This window comes from Diuraphis noxia, unplaced genomic scaffold (assembly GCF_037042655.1).
Source record: "Diuraphis noxia isolate RWA-SAM2 unplaced genomic scaffold, SU_Dnox_SAM2 contig0003, whole genome shotgun sequence".
NCBI lineage: Eukaryota > Metazoa > Arthropoda > Insecta > Hemiptera > Aphididae > Diuraphis > Diuraphis noxia.
The window spans coordinates 80108243-80132656 of NW_028301713.1; the positions used below are offsets into that span (position 1 = coordinate 80108243).

Below are 24414 nucleotides of genomic sequence, written 5' to 3' on the forward strand. Positions count from 1 at the left end.
GAGTATCACATCCTCTTAAGATCCTATTAGAATGATCAAGGCAAATGAAAAGAATGAAAAATTAGATGGCAATCTAAACTTGAAAGCAAGTACCTAAGCGATGGATTGATAAATTTAAATTTCAGCTTGGCAATCGGCAACTAAATATTAGTGAAGAGAATTATTTCATCAGTTTTATCTGTAAATCACATTTCAAAATATATGTGTAAATTGAAAAAATTTTGTTAACTGAATATTCAATAGACCGTCATCGGGACGGCCCTGAGGGTGACAATTAATTGAGTTTCTACTATATTATGTTTAAAGTTAAAAATATGAAAAATTATTCCAAATTAAAATCTTTTAATGAGTGTTAACTTTAAATATTGCTCTTAATTAAAATAACCAAATAACTTATGTCCTTGTTATTCAATTTATTATTTATAAGATAATATTAACAAAACACAAGTGTTGTCTCCATCTTACAAACGTACAACATAACAAAAACTGTTGTGTGGTAAAGAACTAAGAAGGCTACAGTCATAACTAAGAAACAAACACCAGGAGTTGCTAATAAAAATTGAATTCTCAACCCAAGACTTAAGTCATGAAAACCATTCTTGCTAAGAGCTCAAACAATTACCAAGGCAAGGGTTAATAGTTAATACCCTAGATGTATAGCAGGCTGAATGTCAGAGACCCAAAGGCTTTCGAATAGATAACGTGTAATGAAATGTTGCACAATAAACATAATTTGTCTTGAGAGTGTGAATATTTTATTTCTTAATTATAACAATAACTTTCTTTACCGGGCAAAACAACAGTTTTTGGTATGTTTTACGTTTTAAGATGAAGACAACACGTGTGAGAGGGTGTCCTTTTAAATGTTAACTGTCTATAAATTAAACAAAAGGTAGGTGTAAGATGTCTAAATATTACTCTATGCCATTATTTTATATTATATAATGTATAACTAATAACTTAACATAATATGCAAATTACCTCTGCAAAAAGAAGTCCTTGTGGTTCCAATTGTAAAGCCATACCATGTCGAATATCATCAATAAATTCTTCTAATCGAAGAAATTTAATGGCACACAATGATCGCCAATCTCTCCAATATATACCAATCTCAAGCTCTCGAGATTTATCCAAGTCAATAGAAAATCTATAACAAGTTGAAATCCATATTATTAAATTTTAATTTTTGAGGAAATCTTAACTTAAATCATTAAGATAAAACTTTTTAGTCTTTAGATAGTTTTTTATATTCAATAGTTAATAAATGTTGTAAATAAAAAATATACGGGGCTTGTTCCAAAAGTAAGTCTCCGTAATTATAAAAAATCAAAAAAAGAGCTTCACTAAACATTTTTTACATGATAATATTGAGATACTATTATAGCCAATCTGGAAGCTTTTGTATGCCAGCATCAAATAACCATCATCCTAACTTTTTTTTCAAGTAGTATTTCACTGCAGTCTACACTTTTTTGTCTGAATTCAGTTTTTTCCCACCCATATTAAGTTTCTTTATGTCGGTGAACAAATTATAGTCAAATAGGACATGGTGTTGAGCAGTAGGAGAGTGGGGAGAAAGTCCCAACTGAACCTATCCAAAAGTATTTATGTGTTGTGTGCCACAAGAAGTCAAGCATTATCATGCAAAATAAGAATATTGTTAGCATTCCAGGTCTTCGGTTTTTATGGATTGATGTAATTTTTCTAGCGTCTCACAATACAAGGCCAAACTAATGGTGGTCCCAGTTGGCATAAATTCTATGAGAAAGACCCTTTTTCTGTCCTAGAAGACAATTGCCAGCTTCATCCCATGTCACTACCAACTTCGAAAATTCCGCTCGTTTTCAGCGTACAGCTCCAAACCCTCATAGGAAGTTTTGATGGGTTGGTATTTGCAAAGAAAGCGGATGCTGACAAAGTTGACGCGTTAAACTTGTTCGTGTGTCATGAAGGCATTAAATGTCTGATCTGGTAAGTTTAAGTTTTCTTGGAAAGAAAAGAAACTAACAGTCACAGTAGTGCTACTAACTTAGAAAAATATAATTTTTCTTGGCTCCCGAGAGCTTAGAGACCGTATATTTGAAACAAGCCTTGTATATAATAAAACTATTTTACTTTAACAATAAGAAATATCTAATAATATTCGATTCTTTAAGCAATGATAATCAGTATATACAATTTAAATATGTAGCAACCAATTATCTGCCAAATAATTAATGAAATCAATGAATGTAAAAATAGTATATCGTTTGCATGGATTCCCAGACATGTTGGCATAATAGGCAACGAAGAAGATGACTTAAAAAGTAAAGAAACAAAAGGTACTTCCATTTTTGAAGTATGTCCCACATATCTGACCAAGATTTGAACAACTCAACCAAATTCAAGTAAATGGATGAATGGCAAAATCTCTGAGATAAATGCAATAATAATAAGCTCAGAAAGATAAAGCATTCTATATTACCATGGCTTAAAACATTTGAGATGTCCAGAAAGGACGAAATAATTTTTGTCTGCATACGAATAGGCCACACTCGCATGACTCATGGATACCTCATGACCAAAGAAGAACTACCATCATGCCCGACGTGCAGAATACTCATTAGTCATATATTGACAGTTCAATGAAAGGAGTATAGAACAGAAACTACCTGTGATACTTTACGAGATGCTAGCACTCGCTTTCAAGACATTCAAAAAACATATCAATTTCGTCAACATAACAGAACTGCGTCAACTTATTTAAAATATTAGAATATAAAACAATGTATGAATATATATATATATATATATATATGTAGAAGGTAGCAATTAAGTAATTTAATGTAATGCAATTTAATTTGAATTCTTAAAAAATGTAACGCCGGCTAACCTTGTTGTTGATGCCTTAAACAATTATTAAAAAAAAAAAATTATAATGATAAAAAAATTAAACTATTTTCACTATTTTAAAGATTTAGATTACTTATTTTTAATCAATATTATGTTATATATGAAATATATAATTGAACTACCAATTTGATAAATATTTTAAAGTATACATTAAAAAAAAGATTTATTTTCCAATTTTAGAGTTATTTATTGATTACGAAAAAATAATCTATATTTAATTATAAAAGATCACCTTTGGTCCCATGCTTGTTGAGAACATGGTCGCCAACTAGTTTGACCAACAGTTTGATTATCTAATTTAATAACAGCCATGATTTCATCTGCAAATATGAGAATTAATTAATTATTAAATTTAATATATACATATTCTTATTTTATAACTTACTACTAATTTCATCTTTAATATTGTATGATTTACTAGAACTACGCCCAGTTACCCCTTTTACAAAAGATCTCAAATCTCCAGGATTGTCTTTTTCTCGTCTTGATCTACCTGGAACTTCTTCAAGCAAATCTTGACATCCCATTAACCTGTGAATATTTTAAGTAATTAATATGTTACTATTTAAAAACTTAATTGAAATACCAACCTAACTTCAAGTTTACCAGTAACCGCAGCACACCTCGATACAGTAGCTTTTTCTGGTATCACATTTCTTTCTGTTTTTAGGAATGGCTGTAAGCTGACATAAGCATGATTTGGAGTTGGACTAGCGGATTGAGCGCTTTGTAATTCTCGTACTAATTGGATAGCTGTTGTTGAATTAGCTGGAAGCTCTTGGCGACGGTGTTCAAGTGATTGTCGTAAAAGATCCAACTTACAACTAGATTCTGAAAGATTGGCTTGTGCCTGTTGAAAAATGAAAATAATACTTTTTATAACATAAACCATCAAAATAATAATTTAATTATAATTCAATAATTCTCTTAAATTACTACATTGTTCAATAGTAAAAACTAGTGAATTCTTAGTTAAATAACAACAAATATTATATTTTTAACATTAATAATAAATCCAGATGTCAATAGTAAATTATAAAAAGGTCATACATGCCTCACCTCAAATCATAAATTTTTACCAAAGAATTACAACCTAATGTGCATCACAAATGCCATTATGTTTAATGACAACACACAATACTGTATAGTGCTTTGCAGATCTATTCTACCGAATCTCATCAAAAATACTACACCAACAACCATCGATATAGTGACAGTAAAATCACTCAAAATAATATTTTGTAATAACACAACTATAGGCAACTCATTATAATGTAGCCCATTAAATAAAAATACATAAAATGTAAAAGTAAAGAATATGCTAATTATCTTTGTAATAGAAGCTATACATAATTAATAATAAAAAAACCTACTTATACTAATAGTCAGTCATTTAACATTTATAATATACCTAGTATACTTATAGAACATTACTTAATATAAAGCAAATAAAACAAAAAATGAAAAATTGAGTTACTTCCTTCTTAGTAGGAGGCGTAACTCATTTTGTAGTTATTTTTATTTTTTTTACATATTTTATCACCAAAATATTGCAGAATATAATAAGTAATAATATTACTGTACATTACTATTCATTAATTGTTAAATTAAGATTATTTGGTAAAATCATAAACATATTAATGCATAGATACTTTTGTTTACTTTTTTTTAAACTTAAAAACTGGGAATAAAAAAGTAACATCATAACATTATTGTGCAATAATAACAACATTGTTGTTTCTCCACAATTTGTTAAATCACACATAATATTTTACAACAACAGGGGTCAATAGGTCACGTGTATATAATATAGCCTGATTTTTAGTGTACATTATCATAATATTACTGAAGTGTGTGCATGTACTGATGTGTTAGTAGAATATTACTTATTACTAAAAGTAGTGTAGTCATTTTTGTCTAGATAATTTCCAAATATAATCCTAAACTCAAAAATATAATATTAAACCTTGATACTGATACTTATTAATTAAATTTATGAGGTATCAAAAAAATAGCATGTTTTGTCAAGTTGTTACATTATACTATCTGGAAATAGAAACTGCATCTTTTTAGCACACTACAGTTGGCTTAAAGCCATTACTTTTCTGGATATACTACTAAGACTATTTATTTAATTTTGATTACAAATGTCATATATATTTTATTATTAACATTTTAATATTTAAAATGTATACAAATATATATTTTAATTAATTTTTACCGAGATGCACAACAAACTGAAACATTCTTAAAGATAATTTATATTAATTTAGATTTTCAGAAGAAATTACTCATATTATGTTTTGATTTTTATTATCAACATACATTTTATATCAATAGATAGATAAATAATTAGTATCAGGTGTACAATTAATATTTATGTTGTTAAATTATTTTAAATTCTGTTTTAATTAAGGAATGCAGTATGTGGGTGAATTTGTCATATTTATGACCTTTGGAAAGCAATACTAGTTCCCTCTCTTCAACAACAGTAGCATGCTTTGAACAGTATGTTTGATGCTATGCCAAAACTACAGATCTCAGCTGAGAATTAGGATACTTTCGACTCTTTTAAGTGGCCAGTATTTTCTACAACATAGCTTTCGAATGTACGCTCATAATATTCTTATGTGACAAATTAAATAGTGATTTATGAAATGGAGAAAAAAATAAACGATAATAATTCTAGTTTAATGCACGATTGGTCTATTCATGCGCATTTAAAAATAACACAACAGCCCAATAACAATCTACCAATGTCTCAACAACCATGTTACGGATTTCAACGAGGAAATATTGTATTTACTGCCCAGCCACCTCAAAGGGCAGATTCTGGTATTGGCAGTTCATCTCGTGGATCAGCATGTGATTGTACCATTAATATAGCACCTCAGTGTGAGGTATGTTGTGGTATAAGAAGCCCAATATCAGCTAGAAGAGCACAAAGTTTTACAGCACATTTTTGTACCAATGTTCCACCAAAAAAACATCTAGAAACTGTGGATGTGTCTAGTCAGACATCCCCTTCTACTTCAACTGTTTTAACGAAGGTATTTTAGTTGTTTACTAATAATATGTTCAACACTGATAAGCTTTTTTTTTTGTTTAAGGAAAACGCCAAAATTTTTATAAAAAATCGTAAATTTGAATTAGATAAACATAAAAAACGACATGCTAGGACTGTGCATATTGATGTTTATTGCACAGAATCTTCAGATTCAGATGATGCTTTAACAGCTAAAAATACAGACACATTACTTGATTTATCAGATGTCAAAATTAAATGCAAAAAGATATTTAAAAAATCTCATAAGCCTCGAAGTCAATCAATAACATCAAATAAAAGTATGTTACAAAGAAGCCCTTGTTTGTCAGCAATAAGTTCTACAAATACGATATCTGATTCTTCTTTTTACGAGTCATCTAGTTGTGGTTTATCTTCATTTATGGATTCAACTACCTTGGAAAACAGTAGTTTAAACAGTTTCGAATCCGAAAATATACATCAAAAATACAAATCAAAAAACTATGATGACACAACAAGTAGTAGTTCAGATGACGAATGTTCAGAGACTGCCTGGAGTTTCAATAGCATTAGTTCTCAAAAAAATCAAATTCTAGCAAGACGCCCATGGTTTAAAGAAAAAATCATCAACGATGATATGGGCAGCTTTAGCGACTGTTCACAATCACCTATGTATAGACAGCCATCAAATTCTTCCTTTGTTACAACTCAAGTTGCTAAGATGGCATCAAAATTTGGACCTATGAAATCACCCGTAAAACAAGATCATCATGTTGGACCATCAAAGAATCCAGATTGTTCATGTTTTAACTGTCGCAGATATTATAATACCAGACATAGATCATATTCCATTGGTAGTGAAGCCTGTGAAGCTGATCAATCAGAGATATGGACATTGTTTAAAAAATGTCTTTAATTTTTTTTTTTTTAAAGCTATATTATGTGTAATTCAAACATAAATAAATATTGTTCTATTTTATAAAATGTTTTGCATTATGTCATTTATTTAATTTTAAAATGACAAAAAATGATGTAAAAATTTTGGATTTAATCCAATAAACGAATAGAAGTAATTAAATATTTAACTGAAAAGTAACCAAGGTTATATTTTAGATTTTTTTACAGCCAAAAATTTTAATCCAGGAAATATATTAAGATACATTTAAGTACATTTCACGAAAAATTATTATAAAAAATACATTTGTATTAAATCATAAAAAAATATATAAAATAATCATTGATATTAATGAAGTAATGTAAGATATAATGTATTTAGCTTTTAACAGTTTATAATATTTGTATAAATACTAATAAATAACAAAACATCATAAAATAAAATGTATGTTATATTTGTACAGTTTTAATTATTTTTTAGATTTATCATATTGTGTAAAATTTATGTATAAATTAAAAAAATACCAAAAATATTTTGTTTGACAATTTTATAAGTGGATCAATTTATAAAAATATTATCATTCATTGACAATTACAAAAAAAAACCATTAGCCTTGTCTATTTATTTATTATACTAACACAATCATTTATCTATTAAGTTATGTTATTAGTTTCTATTAAATACTTAAACAAGTTCTATTTTCTGATATAATATTGTGTAGCTCACTCAACAGTTAAAAACTAAACAGAAATAAATCTTATTTTTATAGATAATTATTTATCACAATATTATCAATTCTAATGGATTGTTTGAAAAATTAAATACAATTTTATAACCAATATAATTCTTCAGTCATATTAAGATAATAAACTATAATTATTTATTCTAAAATACACATTGACAACTTTCAATAATTTATTAATTAGACTTTTCCAATGCTATCAATATCCTTAATTTTTCTTCGGAAATTAGATATCAATAATCATAATAATTCGTATAATATATTGATGATCAAAATTTTTTAATCCAAACATTATAATATTGTACAATATACCTTAAAAACAATTTGTTTACTACTCAATAATCATTTAGGCCTCGATCATACGAGGTTGAAAGAATGGACGTTAAGTTATAACGTCTATCATAGCACGTATCGTACATCATCATCGTTGACTGGACGGTAAATCCAATGTATGTCAAGTGTGTGAACCACCTAGCAGAAAATCACATAATTCAACAACAGACATTAAGACGCCTGTCAGTAAAACGCCCGTGTGACTGAAACGTAGTCAATTACATTGATAGAGATATCAATAAATCGGTATATCAATATTCAAAAATATGTCATTGAAGAAGCCTACAACTTATCTAAGTGGTTTTATTCTATTTTAAAATAATAGCAATAATAATCGGTAAAGAATTTTTTTCAAATCCCTGAAATTAGGCATAATTGTTTACGGGTGACTTCAATCTCCTATACAAATTAATGAAGAATTATATTGATATTTATAAGTTACATTTACTTTAAGTAAATTTCAAAACAAACATTTTGATACCTAGTAAACTCAACACAAAATAATGATATAGAAATCTGATCCAAGGTTAGATTAAAGTTAAGAGAGGACACATACCACATAATCCATGCCCAGTGCCCACATATTATATTATGTCTGCCTTATAAACTTACAACATAACAAAATTTACTTCAATAGTTTTGTGTGTTTAGCTTTAATACATAAATAGGTGAAATTCACCTTTATTTTCAAACAGAAAGATAAGAACATTATTGGTGTTTTCTAGAGGTTTTTTTGAAAGATATTGTAATTTTTAGGCGAGTTTTAGAGAATTTTTAAATTGTAAAATTTGATATCTAAATAACGAAAATTTTAAATTTATATAATAAACACAGATATGTTATAACCTTTAAGTTTAATAATAGGTCAATTCATAGTACTTGTTTAGTATATGACCAACCAGATCCCATAATCTACCATCATATTAGGTATTCTGGTATTCACTTAGTATTTTTAGTCAAATTAAAAATCATAAAATTATGTTACTTAATTATTAATAATTAATAAATAACACAAATATAAAATAATGCAGGAATGAATTTGATTCAAAATTAGTATAACAAAATATCAATGAAAAAAATATACTACTTGTATACCCATTATAGCAATATGCCAAATTTATTCAAAAGGTGTCATAAAACTGTTTCATTATAAAATTTTTTTTAGCAATATGCTTTTTGTGCATTATTTAAAAATATTTAAAAAAAATTAATTTTGTATTTCATAGATTGGTACGGCCGTATGTAGTATGTACATAATACATGGATAATCATCTTAATAGGTTACATATTAAACTCATTTTTGACCAGTATGTTACATACTAATTGAATACCCAATTCAGTGAATTAATAAGATTAACTACACAAGAATGGAACTGCTTAACAAAAAATATGATATGTTGCACATCTGTAACACATATGGGTATGATGTGGTGTCCTGTATACAAATCTAGCTTTAATAAAACTTGACTGTTTAAAAACAACAATTATATTCATATGTAGGTTGACTGGTTGAATATGTATACATTTTGTAACTCATTGAATTGTATTGTAGTTTGTTTCTCTGCATACAAAAATGAATATTGTATATATAAGTTTAAAAATGCTTACTTCTTGAAGAGCTTTTTTTTCTGCAATTTTGGAACTTTGTAATGTTCTAATAACATTTTTGGCTCCTTCTACAACCGCTGCTTCAATTCTTAATCTATGCCTTAGCTCTGCTACACGTTCTTCCAATGGAGTTTCTAAATGTGACTCAGATTTTTCTAAAATAAAAATACCATAAAAAAAAAAATTAAAGGTTGTACATTAAATAGGTATCAAATTAATGCACTTATCAAGTGATTTATAATGAATCAGTTATAAAAACATCAAAAATGTATTCTGGATAATGACAAACAATATAATTAGGTAACATTTCTAAATTGTTATATTATGTATATTTCTTACTCTTTTTCAGTATAAATACTTTTTAAGTAGTTAAATTAAATGATTGTTCAAAATAATGTACAAAGTTAATGTTTTACAATCATGAGCTGTTTTTTTACATGTAGTATAATAGAAAATATTTCTTCGATTTTCATTTTTGAAAACTGTCTAGCAGAAAATTTTCCTATACTCAGTTCACAAGAGATGAAGAGATAATGGTTACTTCAACTTGAAAATTAATAAAACATGGCATGACAGACATTTTAATTTTTTATAGTATAGCATATTTCTAAAACGGTTTTAAATTTAAGATTCAAGATTCTAGATTCAACATATTTCTACCATTAACCATTTGAGTTACCTATTGAGAACACCAGTGTACGCCTTGGAGTATGCTTCGGTATACATAAACCAGGTTGGGAAACGCTGCTTCACAGTGGCACCAAACCATATGTTCAGGTGGGGAAACTACCCTAACCTTTGAAAGTGTGAGGTCGTGGGTGGTTAGAGAGGATGTGGGTGGGGGGAGGATATGATTGTGATGTATAAAAATAATTCATTAAAGAAGAAATAAAATATAAATATTCCATAACATCGATAGCCGATGCGAATATGCAATTTAGTAAGGTGTTTCTGGATGGGATAGGTATTAATTTTTGTACTTTGCCCTACCTACAAAATTTAAGTTCGGGGCCACTTCTGGTTCATATTCCCAAAATTCAATTCAATTTCCCAAAATATTTAGACAAATTTTAGAATTGTTTATACCACAAACCTATTTATACACACATATCTCTTATATCTTTCAAACTAACACTAGTTAATAACAGCTATATTATAAGTAAAAATTATGTTTAAAATATTTATGATATAATAATATATGCAATTTGTTTTTGGCAAAAATAAGTTTAACCTAATTAATTACTAATAAAACACATAAGCTGAATATATACAGAATAGTTTTTTTTCTACATTACAGTAACCTACTCAATGGTGAAGTACACATGCCATCTACAATACAGCAGGGCTATTTTTTCAAAATGATAAATGTATCAGAACCTATTTTTGGACAGAATTAAATAATTATTAAGTAACTGAAATTTTTTTTATAAATTTTTCAACAAATTTTTTACAAATTCATTTGAAACTGTTACTGATTTGACAATTTAATTTCTGTTTATACAATTTGAAAGACACTCATTATAATACTTTAATACCTCATAATGTACACAATTTCCTTAAAAATATGTACCACTTTTAAAATAATTATAACTTTTCTAACCATGTTTGTTTTCACTATTAGATTTTATTTCTTCTTTTTGCTGTTTGGTCTGCTTTCCTTTCAAAATAGCCATTCTTAGGTATTCAATTTTTAATTTAGAATCAGATAACATTTGTTGGGCATCAGCTAATAACTTTTTATCTCGCGAATGGCCATTACTTAAACTTTGAATCATATTTTCAGCTCCATGCTTGACCTGAAGAAAATACAAAATACATTTCATTGTACAAATAATTGAATTAAATGTTTGTTTATATAATTTACCTTTAATTCTATATTAAGTTGTTTTTCTAGTTGCACTAGTCTGAGGTCACTTACAAAATTAGATTCTTGAACTTGGTTAGGTGATTGACCAACAAACTGCATAGGCAAAGAACCTAAAAATATAAATATTTTTATAAATTCTAAAAACACAATTTCATTACATCTTTTATAATTTTAATAATAACAAAAAACAACAGTCAAGTGCAACTCATAACTTATACACTCATTACATACAGTTTTAATGTATTATGCATATAATAAAACAAAATATGGCATACATGACATGTAATAAACTAATAATGAGTATTTATGAAAGAATTTTTCAACCTGCACAACACATTTTCCATATATTTTGAATTACACACCTAAATATTTTATTTTAACTAAATTTAATTATTAACAATATTGGTGTAAGGCAAAATAATGGAAAACATAATTTATTTGAATAAATAATTAAAATAGAGTATATAGATAAACAGGAGAATCATAATTTCTTTCAGAAGGATACATTACATATCTATTCTAATTAAAGTAAAAACTTGATGGTTCAGTCAATACATTAATCTGGATGAGACATTAATTATTAATAGCAATAAATAAATAAAAGTAAAAAATGTATCCACAAAAGTTTTGTGAACTGTTATCTCCCACACCCAACATATGTTTACATTTTATTGTACACGGGTCTATTTTTCAAAATTGTTTGAAATTAAAGTTGCACCAAAAAAATAAATACTATTTACTTCGCTAATAACTTGTTGAATATAATTAATCTCGTAATTAATTTGCATACAAACTTAATATAATTAAATTTTTATATATAAATAATATATTTATATTATTATTATTATTATATATTTATATATAATTTTTATAAAATTAATTGGTATAATATTTTTATACCAAATACTTCCCGAGATAATGCTGATAGCATTTCACGAATGACAACATAAAAACCCCGATAACGTTTTAAAAATACCATTAAGTAAGGCCACTGGCAGTCGCATGGCACTTAACATGTTAAGGCTTCTCTTTCCATTTATCATTTTCTAATTTTGATACCTAATAAACTAATTTACAAACATGCAAAAATATTTAAGTACATTATAAAAAATATGAATCTCTGATATACATAAACAAAATTGGTAAAAGAAATCCAAGACCTTAAAACAATGTAATGTAATATTAATAACAAAGAACTAGATTTCATTTTCTCATAGGCTACTTAATAAAATGTATTCTTGAAAGTTCAACAAAATAACAATAGGTAATTGGTTTCCGACCAGTGAAAAATATTAAATGAGAAAATAAATAATATGTCATGATAGACATAAAAAAATATCTTACATATTACTTAACAACGAGAATAACATACAAAGATTTAGTGTATAAATTTAGAATTTAATGCCACATTATTGAACATTTAAAAATCACTATAAAATATCTAGGCACAAAGGTTATACCATTCATATAAATTTTTTATAATCTATAAATGAAAAACTATTTTTCACAACATTTTCGTAGTGACACCTACTTCTTACTAATGTCATTGAAAACATTTTTAATTTGAATCATAAAAGTACAAATTTGTAGAATCAAATATTATGTTTAAAGAGTTTTTATAATTGATTATTTTCTTTTTCATTAGCTATTACTTATATTTTGTTTCATTTTAGGTATACAGAATTCTGGAAAAAAACTACAGACAACAGTCAAAATAATTCTAAATATCCCACACTATTATATTTAGTATTTTTATGAATTTTTTTAAAATTTTTAAATTTTAAATTTTTTTATATTTTATATTTTAAAATAGGTATATTGAGTTTAAATATGTATAAGTAATATGTTAAATTAGGTACCTATGTAATAAAACAGTATTCAGAAATCTAATTAAAAGGTAAATATTTATAACTATACATATACACATCAAAATTAACAATTGATTGATACACAGTAATATCACAGTACTTATTCAATTAATATTTTTAAATAAAAAATAAGAAAAATTATATTTTATTAATCCAATTATTACCTAAACATATAATTTTCATAATAATTTTTTGTCAATGTTTTGTGTTTTATTATGTATACGTATATACTATCAACTTATCACTAGTTTTAGAGGAACCTTAGAGAGCCTATTACAAAGCTAAATATTATTATGATAGATTTATTTTGGAAAACTTCTTATTATATAGGTACAATTAGGTGAAGTGGTTGGGTGTGGTTAATGCTTAGCATACCAATTTTAAAATTGTCCATAATAATCATAATGAATACCATTTATGATTTATGTAGTCCTTATTTTACTATAATAAATCTTATATTAATATTTTAATATGTAAATATGTAAATACTGAGCCATTAAAATATATTTAATATTTATATATGATTATTCAATGAGTGGTGTTTTTGCTAATTAAGTTATTCATCATAAGTCTTAATAAAAAAAAATAGGGGAAGGGGTTTAACGACCCCAATTTTTTCAGTAAAATGTGTGTTACATGGTTTTATTTTTAAAATTATTTTAGCAAAAAATTGCAAGCGATATAAAATATATAAATATAGAATAGGTACTTAACATAAAATATACTAAATTTACCAAAAAATATTAGATATATTAGATCCACAAAAGTATTGTAGTTGATCATTCTTATAAGATTAAGTAATAAGCAAAAACCACACTTGAAACAATAATAGCTAATCAGTGTCATCATGTTGTAATCAATTATCCTTATTACACTTCATAATTATGCAACAACAAAAAAACAATAACAATACATACCTATACGTCAGCCACATTTAATTAATAGGTATTTAAATATTATATCATCAGTGTTTAATCACAGTCATATTAGGGATTTACCCAGGGATTTAAGTATGATAATAAGTCTTAAAGTATAATTTGCTTTATAACATATGATTTCACAAGACATTTTTATGATTAGGTAATTTAATATATTTTAAATTTCTAATTACTTGAAATAGGTCGATCTGATGATCCATTTAATCCAGATGTCTTATGAACTCCAGAAGAAAACGAATTATTAGAAGCACTAGAACATGATTGCTGTCCAGTTGCTCCATGGCTGAGTATGATATGGGATTCAAGTTCTTGCAGTTCTGCCTGTAATTCTGCAAGCTTAGTGTTAGATTTTTTCACGATATCTGTAACATCTGACAATGATTTTCGATCCGTGACAACTTCTCGCAATTTTTCAGCCCCTTCTTTGATTTTAAGCTCTCGCCGAATCTCACGCCTTATGGTTTCCTTCAGTTCATCTAATCGGGCAGGAGTTAATGCATCGATGACTGACGAATCATGTCCTGTACCATCAGTGTTTGTTGTTACCAAACCATACTTAAAACCCAATTCATATAAAACAGGATTGTATATATATTCACCCTAAAACAATAAAATGTATATGTTATAATTTCATATTTAAAATTGTTTAATAATATTTCACTTATAGTTGAAAAAAAAGATGGACAATCAGTTTATAGGATTCTTATCGCTTCATTCGATCAATTGGTAGATTTGACAAAGAACACGTCTAAAATCCTGTCACATGTGTAAGGCAAAGACGAAAAATCTCCTGGTGGAATTCCTTTAATAATATTTTATTTTTTTAATTATTGACCACGTTAACTTCCTACAAAATTAAATTTTTGATTTTTAGAATAAATTATTATAATTAGAAATACATGATTTTAAATAAATATACCTAATTTAGTTTTACAATATTTAAAAGAGAGGTAAGAAAGTTATAATAGATATCATGATTTTCAAAATTTAATTTGCTAGCAAATAATATGTTTATAATAGAGAAAAGTTACATTTCTATGCATACAAAATAAACTTAGTAGTTAAATTTTAAAATATTATTGACTATTTAGGGACATTACTAAGCAATTGTTGATAGTCGATTTAACATTAACCCTCTAATCAATAAATTTAAAGGTACTAGCTCCAATTAAAGGACATCAAAATAATTTTTTTTTATCAAAATAAATATAAACTTGTGGTTTGATGATTATATTAGAAAAGGATTTCTTTTTTCTAAATCATTAAACAAAATATATTCTTAGATCAATTATTCATATTAACAGTGTCAGACTGGCCAAGACCACTGTACTACAAACATGGTTGGGGCGCTATGTTATTGTTTAGGATTAGGATCCCATAATTTTTTTATTTGCTTAGCGCGTTCCTGGTCTATATAAGGAGTATGGACCTCATTAAGTATTTATGGAAATATCCCTGGAAATATCAAACCATATGTAATTTTTAGATTCAACTTTTCTTTACAGGACCCATTGCCATCCTGAGAATTTTTGGAACTTAGGACCTTTATATTTTATTATGTAGGCCTTTAAAAAAACTGATTCAAAGACCTTTGGTGTACCAAGCTAACACTGCATATTAAACATTAGTTTTGATTTAATTTCAAACAAATATTAAAAAACTCTATGTAAGACTATGTATGTTTTGGATAAAAAAAAAAAAAAAAAACATTGGCAGAATATGATACATTGATTGATCAATTATATTAATTAAATGTAAGCTTTATCAGAAATATTGTCTACGCAGTTTAAGTATCAAATAACTAGGTATTCTAAATGATTAAACTGACACATTAAAAACTACCAGATGATTTCAAATATAATTTGATAATTATGTAAAATTAGTCTTAATGAATATGTAATCTTTATTTTCTCTAACGTTGGAGAAATGGATATTAATTATTTTTTATATGTGATGTTTTATCAAATTGAAAATAAAAATATATATTATAGATTATTAAGGTCATGTAGCTACCTACATATGTTTCCAATGACATTGAACATTTTATTTTTAGATAACAATTTAAAATAATATATAACTATCAACTTTCTGAAGATCATTTTTGTTTTTCATATTAAATTATTATTATTATTAATCAAAAATTATTTAAATCATCAATATCATACCAATTAATACTTAAAATCAAAACATTTCATAACTCAAAATATTGATTACAATTTACATTTAAAAACATGTAAATACAATTTAAGAAAAAACAATAGGTATTTAGATATTTAGTATTTACATTTAACTCTAAATTTATAACCATTTTGTCATAAGTAAAATTGGTTTATTTTTTACTTTTTACATATATTTTATATGTGAAGAAGTTAGCTTAGATAGAAGCTCCAGTTACTAATTCTTTCATCAATTAAGGTCAATTAACTAACCAAATCAATGAAAAATCAATTGACATAAGAAACATACAATTGTTATAGGTATTATAGGTATACCTAATGTAACTATATACCTTCAAATTTTAATTATAGAAAAAGTTATAGAAATCTATTTCATAAAAGTCAGTTCCTAGTCAGAGTTAATTAGTATTACATTTTTAACTGTTGAAATTTGCCTAAAATTTTCTAATTCATACTATGTGTTAATAATTGTTGGGTATATTCATTTTTAGACTTTAGTTATTAATGCACAACATATGTTGATATTATTAATACTACCTATTCACCACTAATGATTGAAAGATAGTAGGGACTTATTATTTTGTGTTGATCAATTTTGTCATACTTTACCTCGTATTTAACCAACTAATAAAATGTATCTACTAACCTATCTACTCTATTATTATGCCAGCTTAATTTAGATACACCTGAATAATTCTAATTAGAATATATATTTAATTTTTAGGTAGGTATCTATTTACCTATCTATTAATTTTAGTTTGAATTAAAATCTGTTTAAGAATAGATAACTTGAATGTATTATGTATTGCTATTAACATGAATTTCACTTAATTCTGCTGACATACAATTCATGGGCAATTTATCAATACACTTATTTTAAGTTTATTATTCATAAAAAAACTATACATTATATTGATTTTTGACAGAAGTAATTTGTAGAAACGCGAATGCTATAAATTTACCAGGTAAATTTTTACCTGTAAAATAATTTTCTGTATAGGTATTTTATTAATTTTTTTTAGTTGCACACACTGCAGAAGTGGCAGTTATGGCAAAGTGAAGCCAGACACAATTTTACAGCCACCACTACAGTGTGTGGCGACTTTAAATGTTTTAACTTTTGAACATCAAAAAATAAAGGAGAATGTTAATTTTATTTATTATCATTTTTAAAAACTTTTTATTTTACCAATATTTTTTTATGTAAATTCTCCACAATTCTTCATCTCTAACAATTTGTTTACAATTAAATAAGTACATTGAGAACCCTCTATTAATGCATAAAGGCATTACACTATTGTAAGTTAAAAGTCAAAAGAATAAACTTTTTACTATTGTTTATTCTAACTACCTAGGTACTAAGTAGTATTTACTTCAGGATAATATCATGCAAGTACTCCTCCATCACACATACTAAACATTTCTACATGTGGTTTTAAAATCAAATTCAAAATATTCAAAGTGCTTGACTATAAATAAAATTCTTGTGTTTCCTAACATCTACCTCTCCCTAATACTGAATACCGTCTAAATTTTTTAATACAATTTAATACCCAACTATGTAAAGTACTTGTGTAAACTCAAAATAAGTAGATGGGTTTAGATGAATTCAATGAATAAAGTATTCATTTTGAATGTTCTTAAATCTGAACTTTTATTAGTGTCTACTACCAACATAAAGTGAATATAATATACATTATTGTAGGTACTCTGTTATCCTGTTGAACCTTGACCCATTAAATATAGCTTTTAATGATTATCCCAAAATAATACAGGTATTATGTCACTCAAGAACACCAAATTTCAATCAAAAGTAATAAATAATTATTAGGTACTTCAACTATTGTAAACAGCACTATTTTCCATCAGCTTTAAATTGTGAATGAAAAATTCAATATAATATAGTCTTATAAACGTAATATACTTTTATTCCTATCATAGCGTATTATAGGTACCAAGGAATATTGATTTATTAATAAGTATCCAGGACCACAATGAATATTTTTAAATTATTAACAAAAATTATAGTGTATGCTGATTAGGTAAGAATGTATGATTACAAACCTCATGAACATAATATAACCTTGAAAGAGCACTGAACACCTGGAGTAATATTTTAACGTAAAATTCTGATATTCTTTATTCTCAGATTACAGACTAACAACTGTAGTACTCAATTGTTACCTATGTTATTACCAGAATTACGACAGTTGGAAATATATCAGAAATTGAGCAATTCATCAAATTCATTAATAGAACATTCAGATTAAGCATATTAGTTTTTGACAGCCCCAAGGCAAAATTTATATACTCTAAGATAATTTTGATAAGAATAAAATGAGTATTAACTATTTAAAACTTATACATTCAAATGTGAGGACATATGTATTATGCACTCCAAACATAGAGGCCACATGGATTACAAGTAGTGTCTATTAAATCAATGAGGGGAAAACTAACTTAGGTGTTGATAAGAATTTAATATATATGCTTCTATAAATAGGTAGGTACATATGGAAAACATATTGAAGGAAGAATTACATAACTTTTCAAAGAAAAAAGATTCAATAGTTTAGATATTGTTAATTGTATAAGTAACAAATGTGTTTAATGTTTAAATTAACTATAAACCTAAGTTCTTAACGGTTATTAAAAAATTTGTAATGAAATATAAGTGAATCTACCAGTATATTATAAATTAAATAGGTAGGTACCTAGGTAAAATTATTCTTAACTACCTACCTAACTACCTACCTAACGCCTAAAAATGCCTGTTTAAATTTGTTTTCAAAAAATAAAAATAGATGTAATAGGTTAATAGGTAAGTAGATGAATTAAAATGTACGGGTCAAAAAGTGAAATTACCTCGGAAATTACTTAAATATCAGCTAGTTACCTCAACTATAAGCCTAACCTAATCTACCTATACATAATCCTAGCCACAACTTTATTTACATTATTGATTATCAAATATATAGTACTGATCAAAGTAGGTACCTATATCTATAACGAGATCTATAACTAGTACTTTAGTGCTACAAGGAACATTTTTAAACTAGGTATCTGATTAAATGGCACTCATAATAGTAATGTACCTATAGCCACACAATATACTTGGACTCAACCATTTTATGCTAACCTGATATAGTGCAAAAGTGGAAGTAGGAGCGATTTAATGTTAAGGGGATTCAATACCGTGATTCTATGTCTTTGTCTAACATAAGCATGACATAGGATTTTAGATTTGTTTTTAGCTAAACATAGGGTTTTATATGGTGAGAAGCCATAACTATTCTGAAAACAGATTTTAACTTGGTCTACTTGAGATCCTCTTACCCGCCTTTAACATTTTAAATCCTCCAAAAATTGAAACTTGATAATTTTTTAATTACTATTTTATAGTACAATGTTTTTAGGAATTTTGGAGATCATATAAAAATGTAGGAAAAATTGAACTCAATTAGTCTTGACGACAGATTCAAATCTGTATAATGAACAATTTTAAATCTTTAAAATTCTTATCGCTTTATTAAATCAAAACCGGTAGGTATGGCAAAGAACAAGTCTAAAAGCCTGTCACGAGTATGTTAGATAAGGACAGAAAACCACGAAATCGAATCCAATTAAGAGACTGAACCTAAAGCGGAGTGAGCCAAGATAATGTGGACATTATCGTCATCAACGACAACAATAAACACGAATATACATTCAGGTGCCTACAACAGTAAAAAATAATGATATATATTACAATATTATTATTATTTACAAACTAGGTGAACGATCAGAGTGCGCGGCAATTGTTAGAGCGCTTGTGCATCGTCGTGTGGCCGCCAACAGGTGCGGGCGGAAGACGCAAGCCCAAAAATACCCGCTTCTCCCCGCACGACCTTGGAACGAAATGTAGCGTGTTGCATGCCTATACAGCCTAACTACCCAAATGAACCGAGTTATGCGTATGCCACACGGAACCACATCACTTTAGAGGTATCGATCGATACGCCTGTGTAGGTGCCCAATGGACAATAACTATAATACCTATGCACGGTATTCCGTTTCAGTAACATTAGGTTGGACTGAAAATACGAAAAATCCTAAGCCGGCGACGACATTCGTCCGCGTTTTGAGACAGAATTCACGGCTTAAACGCGCATCGTCGGCGCGGCGCGGGGTGTTGGGCCACAGGTGAATGAACTTACCTGATAGTACTCGGCCATTTCGACCTGTCGAGCGCCGGCAACACGGACAGCGACTGCGGGCAGCTGCTGCTCCTACGACGACGTGTTCGGGTGACAACAAAGGGCGACCATCACACCAGCCGCCAACCAGTTGGGGGTCGGGCGTTAAAGCTCGAAGGCGCACAATCACACAATCGACAACACGGAACCGCGAGACAGCGACGGATCTACGCGGACGAGCAAACAAAAACGACTACCGGCGGCGGAGGAACGCGGAAAATCATTTCGTTTGCGACCACGACTCCTCTAGTTGCGCGTAATCCGACGACACACGAACACCATTTTTTTTTTTCGTTCCCGTGGCACCGGTGGAGGGGAAAACAATAATAACATACACACGAACGCACGCACGTACGCACGCCGTACGCCCGTACACACGAAACTCGAGGACCGTTGGAATTTGATTAATGACTCGATTGCAGTCAATTGCAGTACTACTCAGTACTCACTACTCAGTAGTCAGTTGCACTCAGTTGCAGTCGAGGAGGATCGACTCCGCTCGTCTTCAGTCACAGTCCGCACTCATTCGTCGCTCGGGCTCAGCGCTCGGATCGAGAACGGAGCTGATGCGCAATCGCGGTGGGTCCAGTCTCCAGTGTCGCCACATCGCTCGAGCCCAATAATCATCGGCACGGCCAGAAAGAACACGAATACACGAATTATAATATACTTACTAATTTAGGTATAATACAGTAATAACTAAAACTAATAATAACGAAATACGACTAATACAAGTAACGAGTTACGCTGGCATAGATGCAGTTAACTCAATATAAACTATTGTCTATCCATATTAATTTATTATGTACATTTAATATTTAATCCATAATATATGATAATATTATAGTGTTACACAAGTATAGTAATTAGTAGTATTGCCTCGGACAGTGGCGGATTTAAGGGAGCGGCACGTGCCCCCATGTCAATTTTAAATCGACAATTTTTTCAATGGAACTATGAGTATCATATAAATGAAAAATTCAGTTTTTAAGAATAATACTTCCAACTATTGATCATCATAATCATTATTACCATTCAAACTGATAAAACAGGGTTAACAGATTTAGTATCTCATCGATACCTATTTTTAATTATAACCTTTAACTATATTAATTGAAATAAAACTGTCCCTCTATCAAAATATCAAAGATCCACCCCTGGTGGCCAGTTCACAGAGACATAATAAATTAAATTTAAACTAGGTAGGTATTCTGTGATGTAGGTATATTTACTATTTCTAAGTTAACATACAACTTACCCTAAAACGATTTCATATACATAGATTTAGATAATAGTCTCCTATTCATTACTCAGTGACTATACATTATCATTTGCCATTTATATAGGTAAGTACTAATCAGTAATCAGTAAGTTACTACGTCAGATTTTTCGTTCTGTAATCAGCTTATATAGGTACTCTTTATAGTATTTTACATGATTTCAAATAAACAATACAATTTATGTCTACCTATTACATTGGAACTATTATAATTCTCCGGCATTCGTTTGCACTATGTTGTATTTTATATTTATATAGGTTCAATAACATTGTTCAAACCAAATAAAGTAAAAAACATATTTATATATACCCATGAACTATACGAAACGGCGGTCGGCGAAAGAATGCGTGACCGGAACCTGAATACTGCAGTAGGGATATCCTTCGCAGTCTACAATGTATATATTATTTGGTGTTACATAAATATAACTGACACGTTGCAGGTCGTGTAAAAGTTCGGCCTCCTGAAGAGAAATAAACATCATGGCTGCCCTATTTAGATCATTTTAGAAAAAACTAACAGTATTTAATTTAAAATACATATTTAAATAGCTAACTCGCAGTATCTTATCGTGAAGTGTCATGTTATATTTTAGGGTTACATACACATTTTTAAACCACGATTGAAGGGCTAAACAAAATTATCGCAGAATATCCAAAAAATCTACTGACACGTGGCTCATCGATTCATGTTAGCATGGTATCATAGACGTACCATGGTAATTACTAGGCTTGGTGCACATAACACATGTACGGCTCGTCGCTTCTCACATAGGTTCCCACGACGCATTTCCTCGGTACGTCGGTACAGTACTACAAAAGTACAGTCACGGAACGCGGAGTTGCAAGTCGAACCAACCGTCGTGAGAAGCCGAGTTTATAGTAGGGAAAAATAATGTGGACATTCGGAACCGGATGTTTTATAACTGTTCAAAGTTGCAATTATGAATTCTAATGATTTTTAAATATAGGTGTAGGTAAACAAAATAATATATCCGAGAACAATTGTTTCTATACACACATATATGTATAATACTTATAATGCAGATTGTTAATATTTGTAATACACTTATACCTACATTTTCATCACCCAGTTTCTATATTAATTAATACTGAATAATTGATAAAATGTTTGTTATAGGTCAGGTTAAAATTAAACAGTTTATAATATTATATATAATAGATCGTAATTGTTTTATGCATATACCATAAATACCATAATCAGTTTTTGGATAGCGCATGTATTATTTATTTGTAGTTGTCTATTTACTATTTATTAGTGAAGTAGAGAATATAATAGTTATAAGCCCTCTCCTAGCCCTATTCATATAATAAAAATAATAATATTTTTTTCACAAACTTGGTCTTAATAAATTCGAACGAAAACACTCAAACGCAATCAGAAACAAGTTTTTTTTTAAAGTTTTTTTTTTTAAATTTAATAATAAACAATATTTTAGATACCTACCATGTTAATCAATGAAAGCAGATTCATACTATGAGATTCGCATTGAAAACAATGGTAGAGCTGGCGATCAACCAGCCGAGTTATCAGCTAGGAGGTCAATGATGATGACAATGAAACGAGTAGGCGATCAGGATCGAATCAAACCTGGCAACCGAACCGCAGCTGCTACCATCGGCACTATCAAAAAAATTGGAAGTGCTTCGAGGAGATAGAAAAATAATCAGTGATTAACTTGTTGGATACCATCAGGATACTAAATGCAAGTTTTCACGTTGTTTATGTGACAACCAAAGTATTACCCGACAACCCGACCAACCATCGACTCAGTCAGTCAGTCATCAAGACCATGGTTGCTGAAAATTAAGTCCACAGACAGATGGAAGACATAACGGAGGATCCGCTGATAAATGCACCTACGTTTTTATGGCATAGCACAAGCACAAGTTGCGTTTCTCATCGTAACGTTCTTATGACATTAAATATAAAATACTTGACATTTGTTTACAATATGCATTATAATCATTATATTCTTTATTCTTAATTGTATACAGGTGTTATGAGTGGCGCACAGAGGTATTTTAAGAGCACATGCTGTTAGAAAAATTTAGTCAACCACCACCCGATTTTTTATTTATGAAAATTATTTCCACTTATTAATCAGTAATCACTGTAGTTCAAAGAAATTAATTATTATAAACCATAGTTTATGTTATAAATCTATTAACTTCCCTGTGGCTCCTGCACTCTAATATACACCCACCATTTCCACTTCTTCATTGATCATCTGGTGCCGATGGAAGTCGACCGCCACTGAGTTCGATTCCGGGGCGTAAATGGCACGAACGGCATCGTGATGGACCGTCTGATCACTTACCCAGGTTATGGTCGCCCTCGCCACTTGCCTTCTTCTACCACAGTAGGTCGACGAAGATTGACTGATCCGGCCGAATGGCCTCGATTGCCAACTCTAAAATTGATGTGTTTGGCGCCTATGTTATTTATACTAATAAGGCTGCCAAGAGTTCAACTGGCCATCATCATATCTGATCTGCAGTTTAATTAACAGCTTTGGGTTTTCTTTCTTAGC

The 24414-nt window shown here is 28.7% G+C and overlaps 2 protein-coding genes and 1 long non-coding RNA gene across 4 annotated transcripts in view; 2 read left to right on the forward strand and 1 right to left on the reverse strand.

The window, feature by feature from the left end:
• Positions 1-20993, reverse strand: part of Pkn (serine/threonine-protein kinase N) — a 28928-nt gene extending 7935 nt beyond the window's left edge. For both annotated transcript variants that reach the window (XM_089224699.1, XM_089224698.1), the window contains exons 1-9: positions 20542-20993; positions 14342-14768; positions 11360-11472; positions 11096-11291; positions 9496-9650; positions 3483-3742; positions 3278-3423; positions 3125-3212; positions 982-1147 (exon numbers count right to left, since the gene is read on the reverse strand). In XM_089224699.1, the coding sequence (XP_089080825.1) occupies positions 982-1147; positions 3125-3212; positions 3278-3423; positions 3483-3742; positions 9496-9650; positions 11096-11291; positions 11360-11472; positions 14342-14768; positions 20542-20559 (1569 nt within the window). In that variant the 5' untranslated portion in view covers positions 20560-20993. The remainder of the gene's footprint in view (positions 1-981; positions 1148-3124; positions 3213-3277; positions 3424-3482; positions 3743-9495; positions 9651-11095; positions 11292-11359; positions 11473-14341; positions 14769-20541) is intronic.
• On the forward strand, positions 5458-6901 carry LOC107162692 (uncharacterized). The gene is made up of 2 exons (XM_015509701.2): positions 5458-5942; positions 6003-6901. The coding sequence occupies exons 1-2, from the start codon at positions 5550-5552 to the stop codon at positions 6831-6833; spliced, it is 1224 nt and encodes a 407-aa protein (XP_015365187.2). The 5' UTR covers positions 5458-5549; the 3' UTR covers positions 6834-6901.
• Positions 20994-21124: 131 nt separating the features above from the next.
• LOC149057836 (uncharacterized) lies at positions 21125-23834 on the forward strand. The gene is made up of 2 exons (XR_016191205.1): positions 21125-21262; positions 23320-23834. It is a non-coding gene; the product is annotated as an uncharacterized LOC149057836 (long non-coding RNA).
• Positions 23835-24414: the final 580 nt, after the last annotated feature.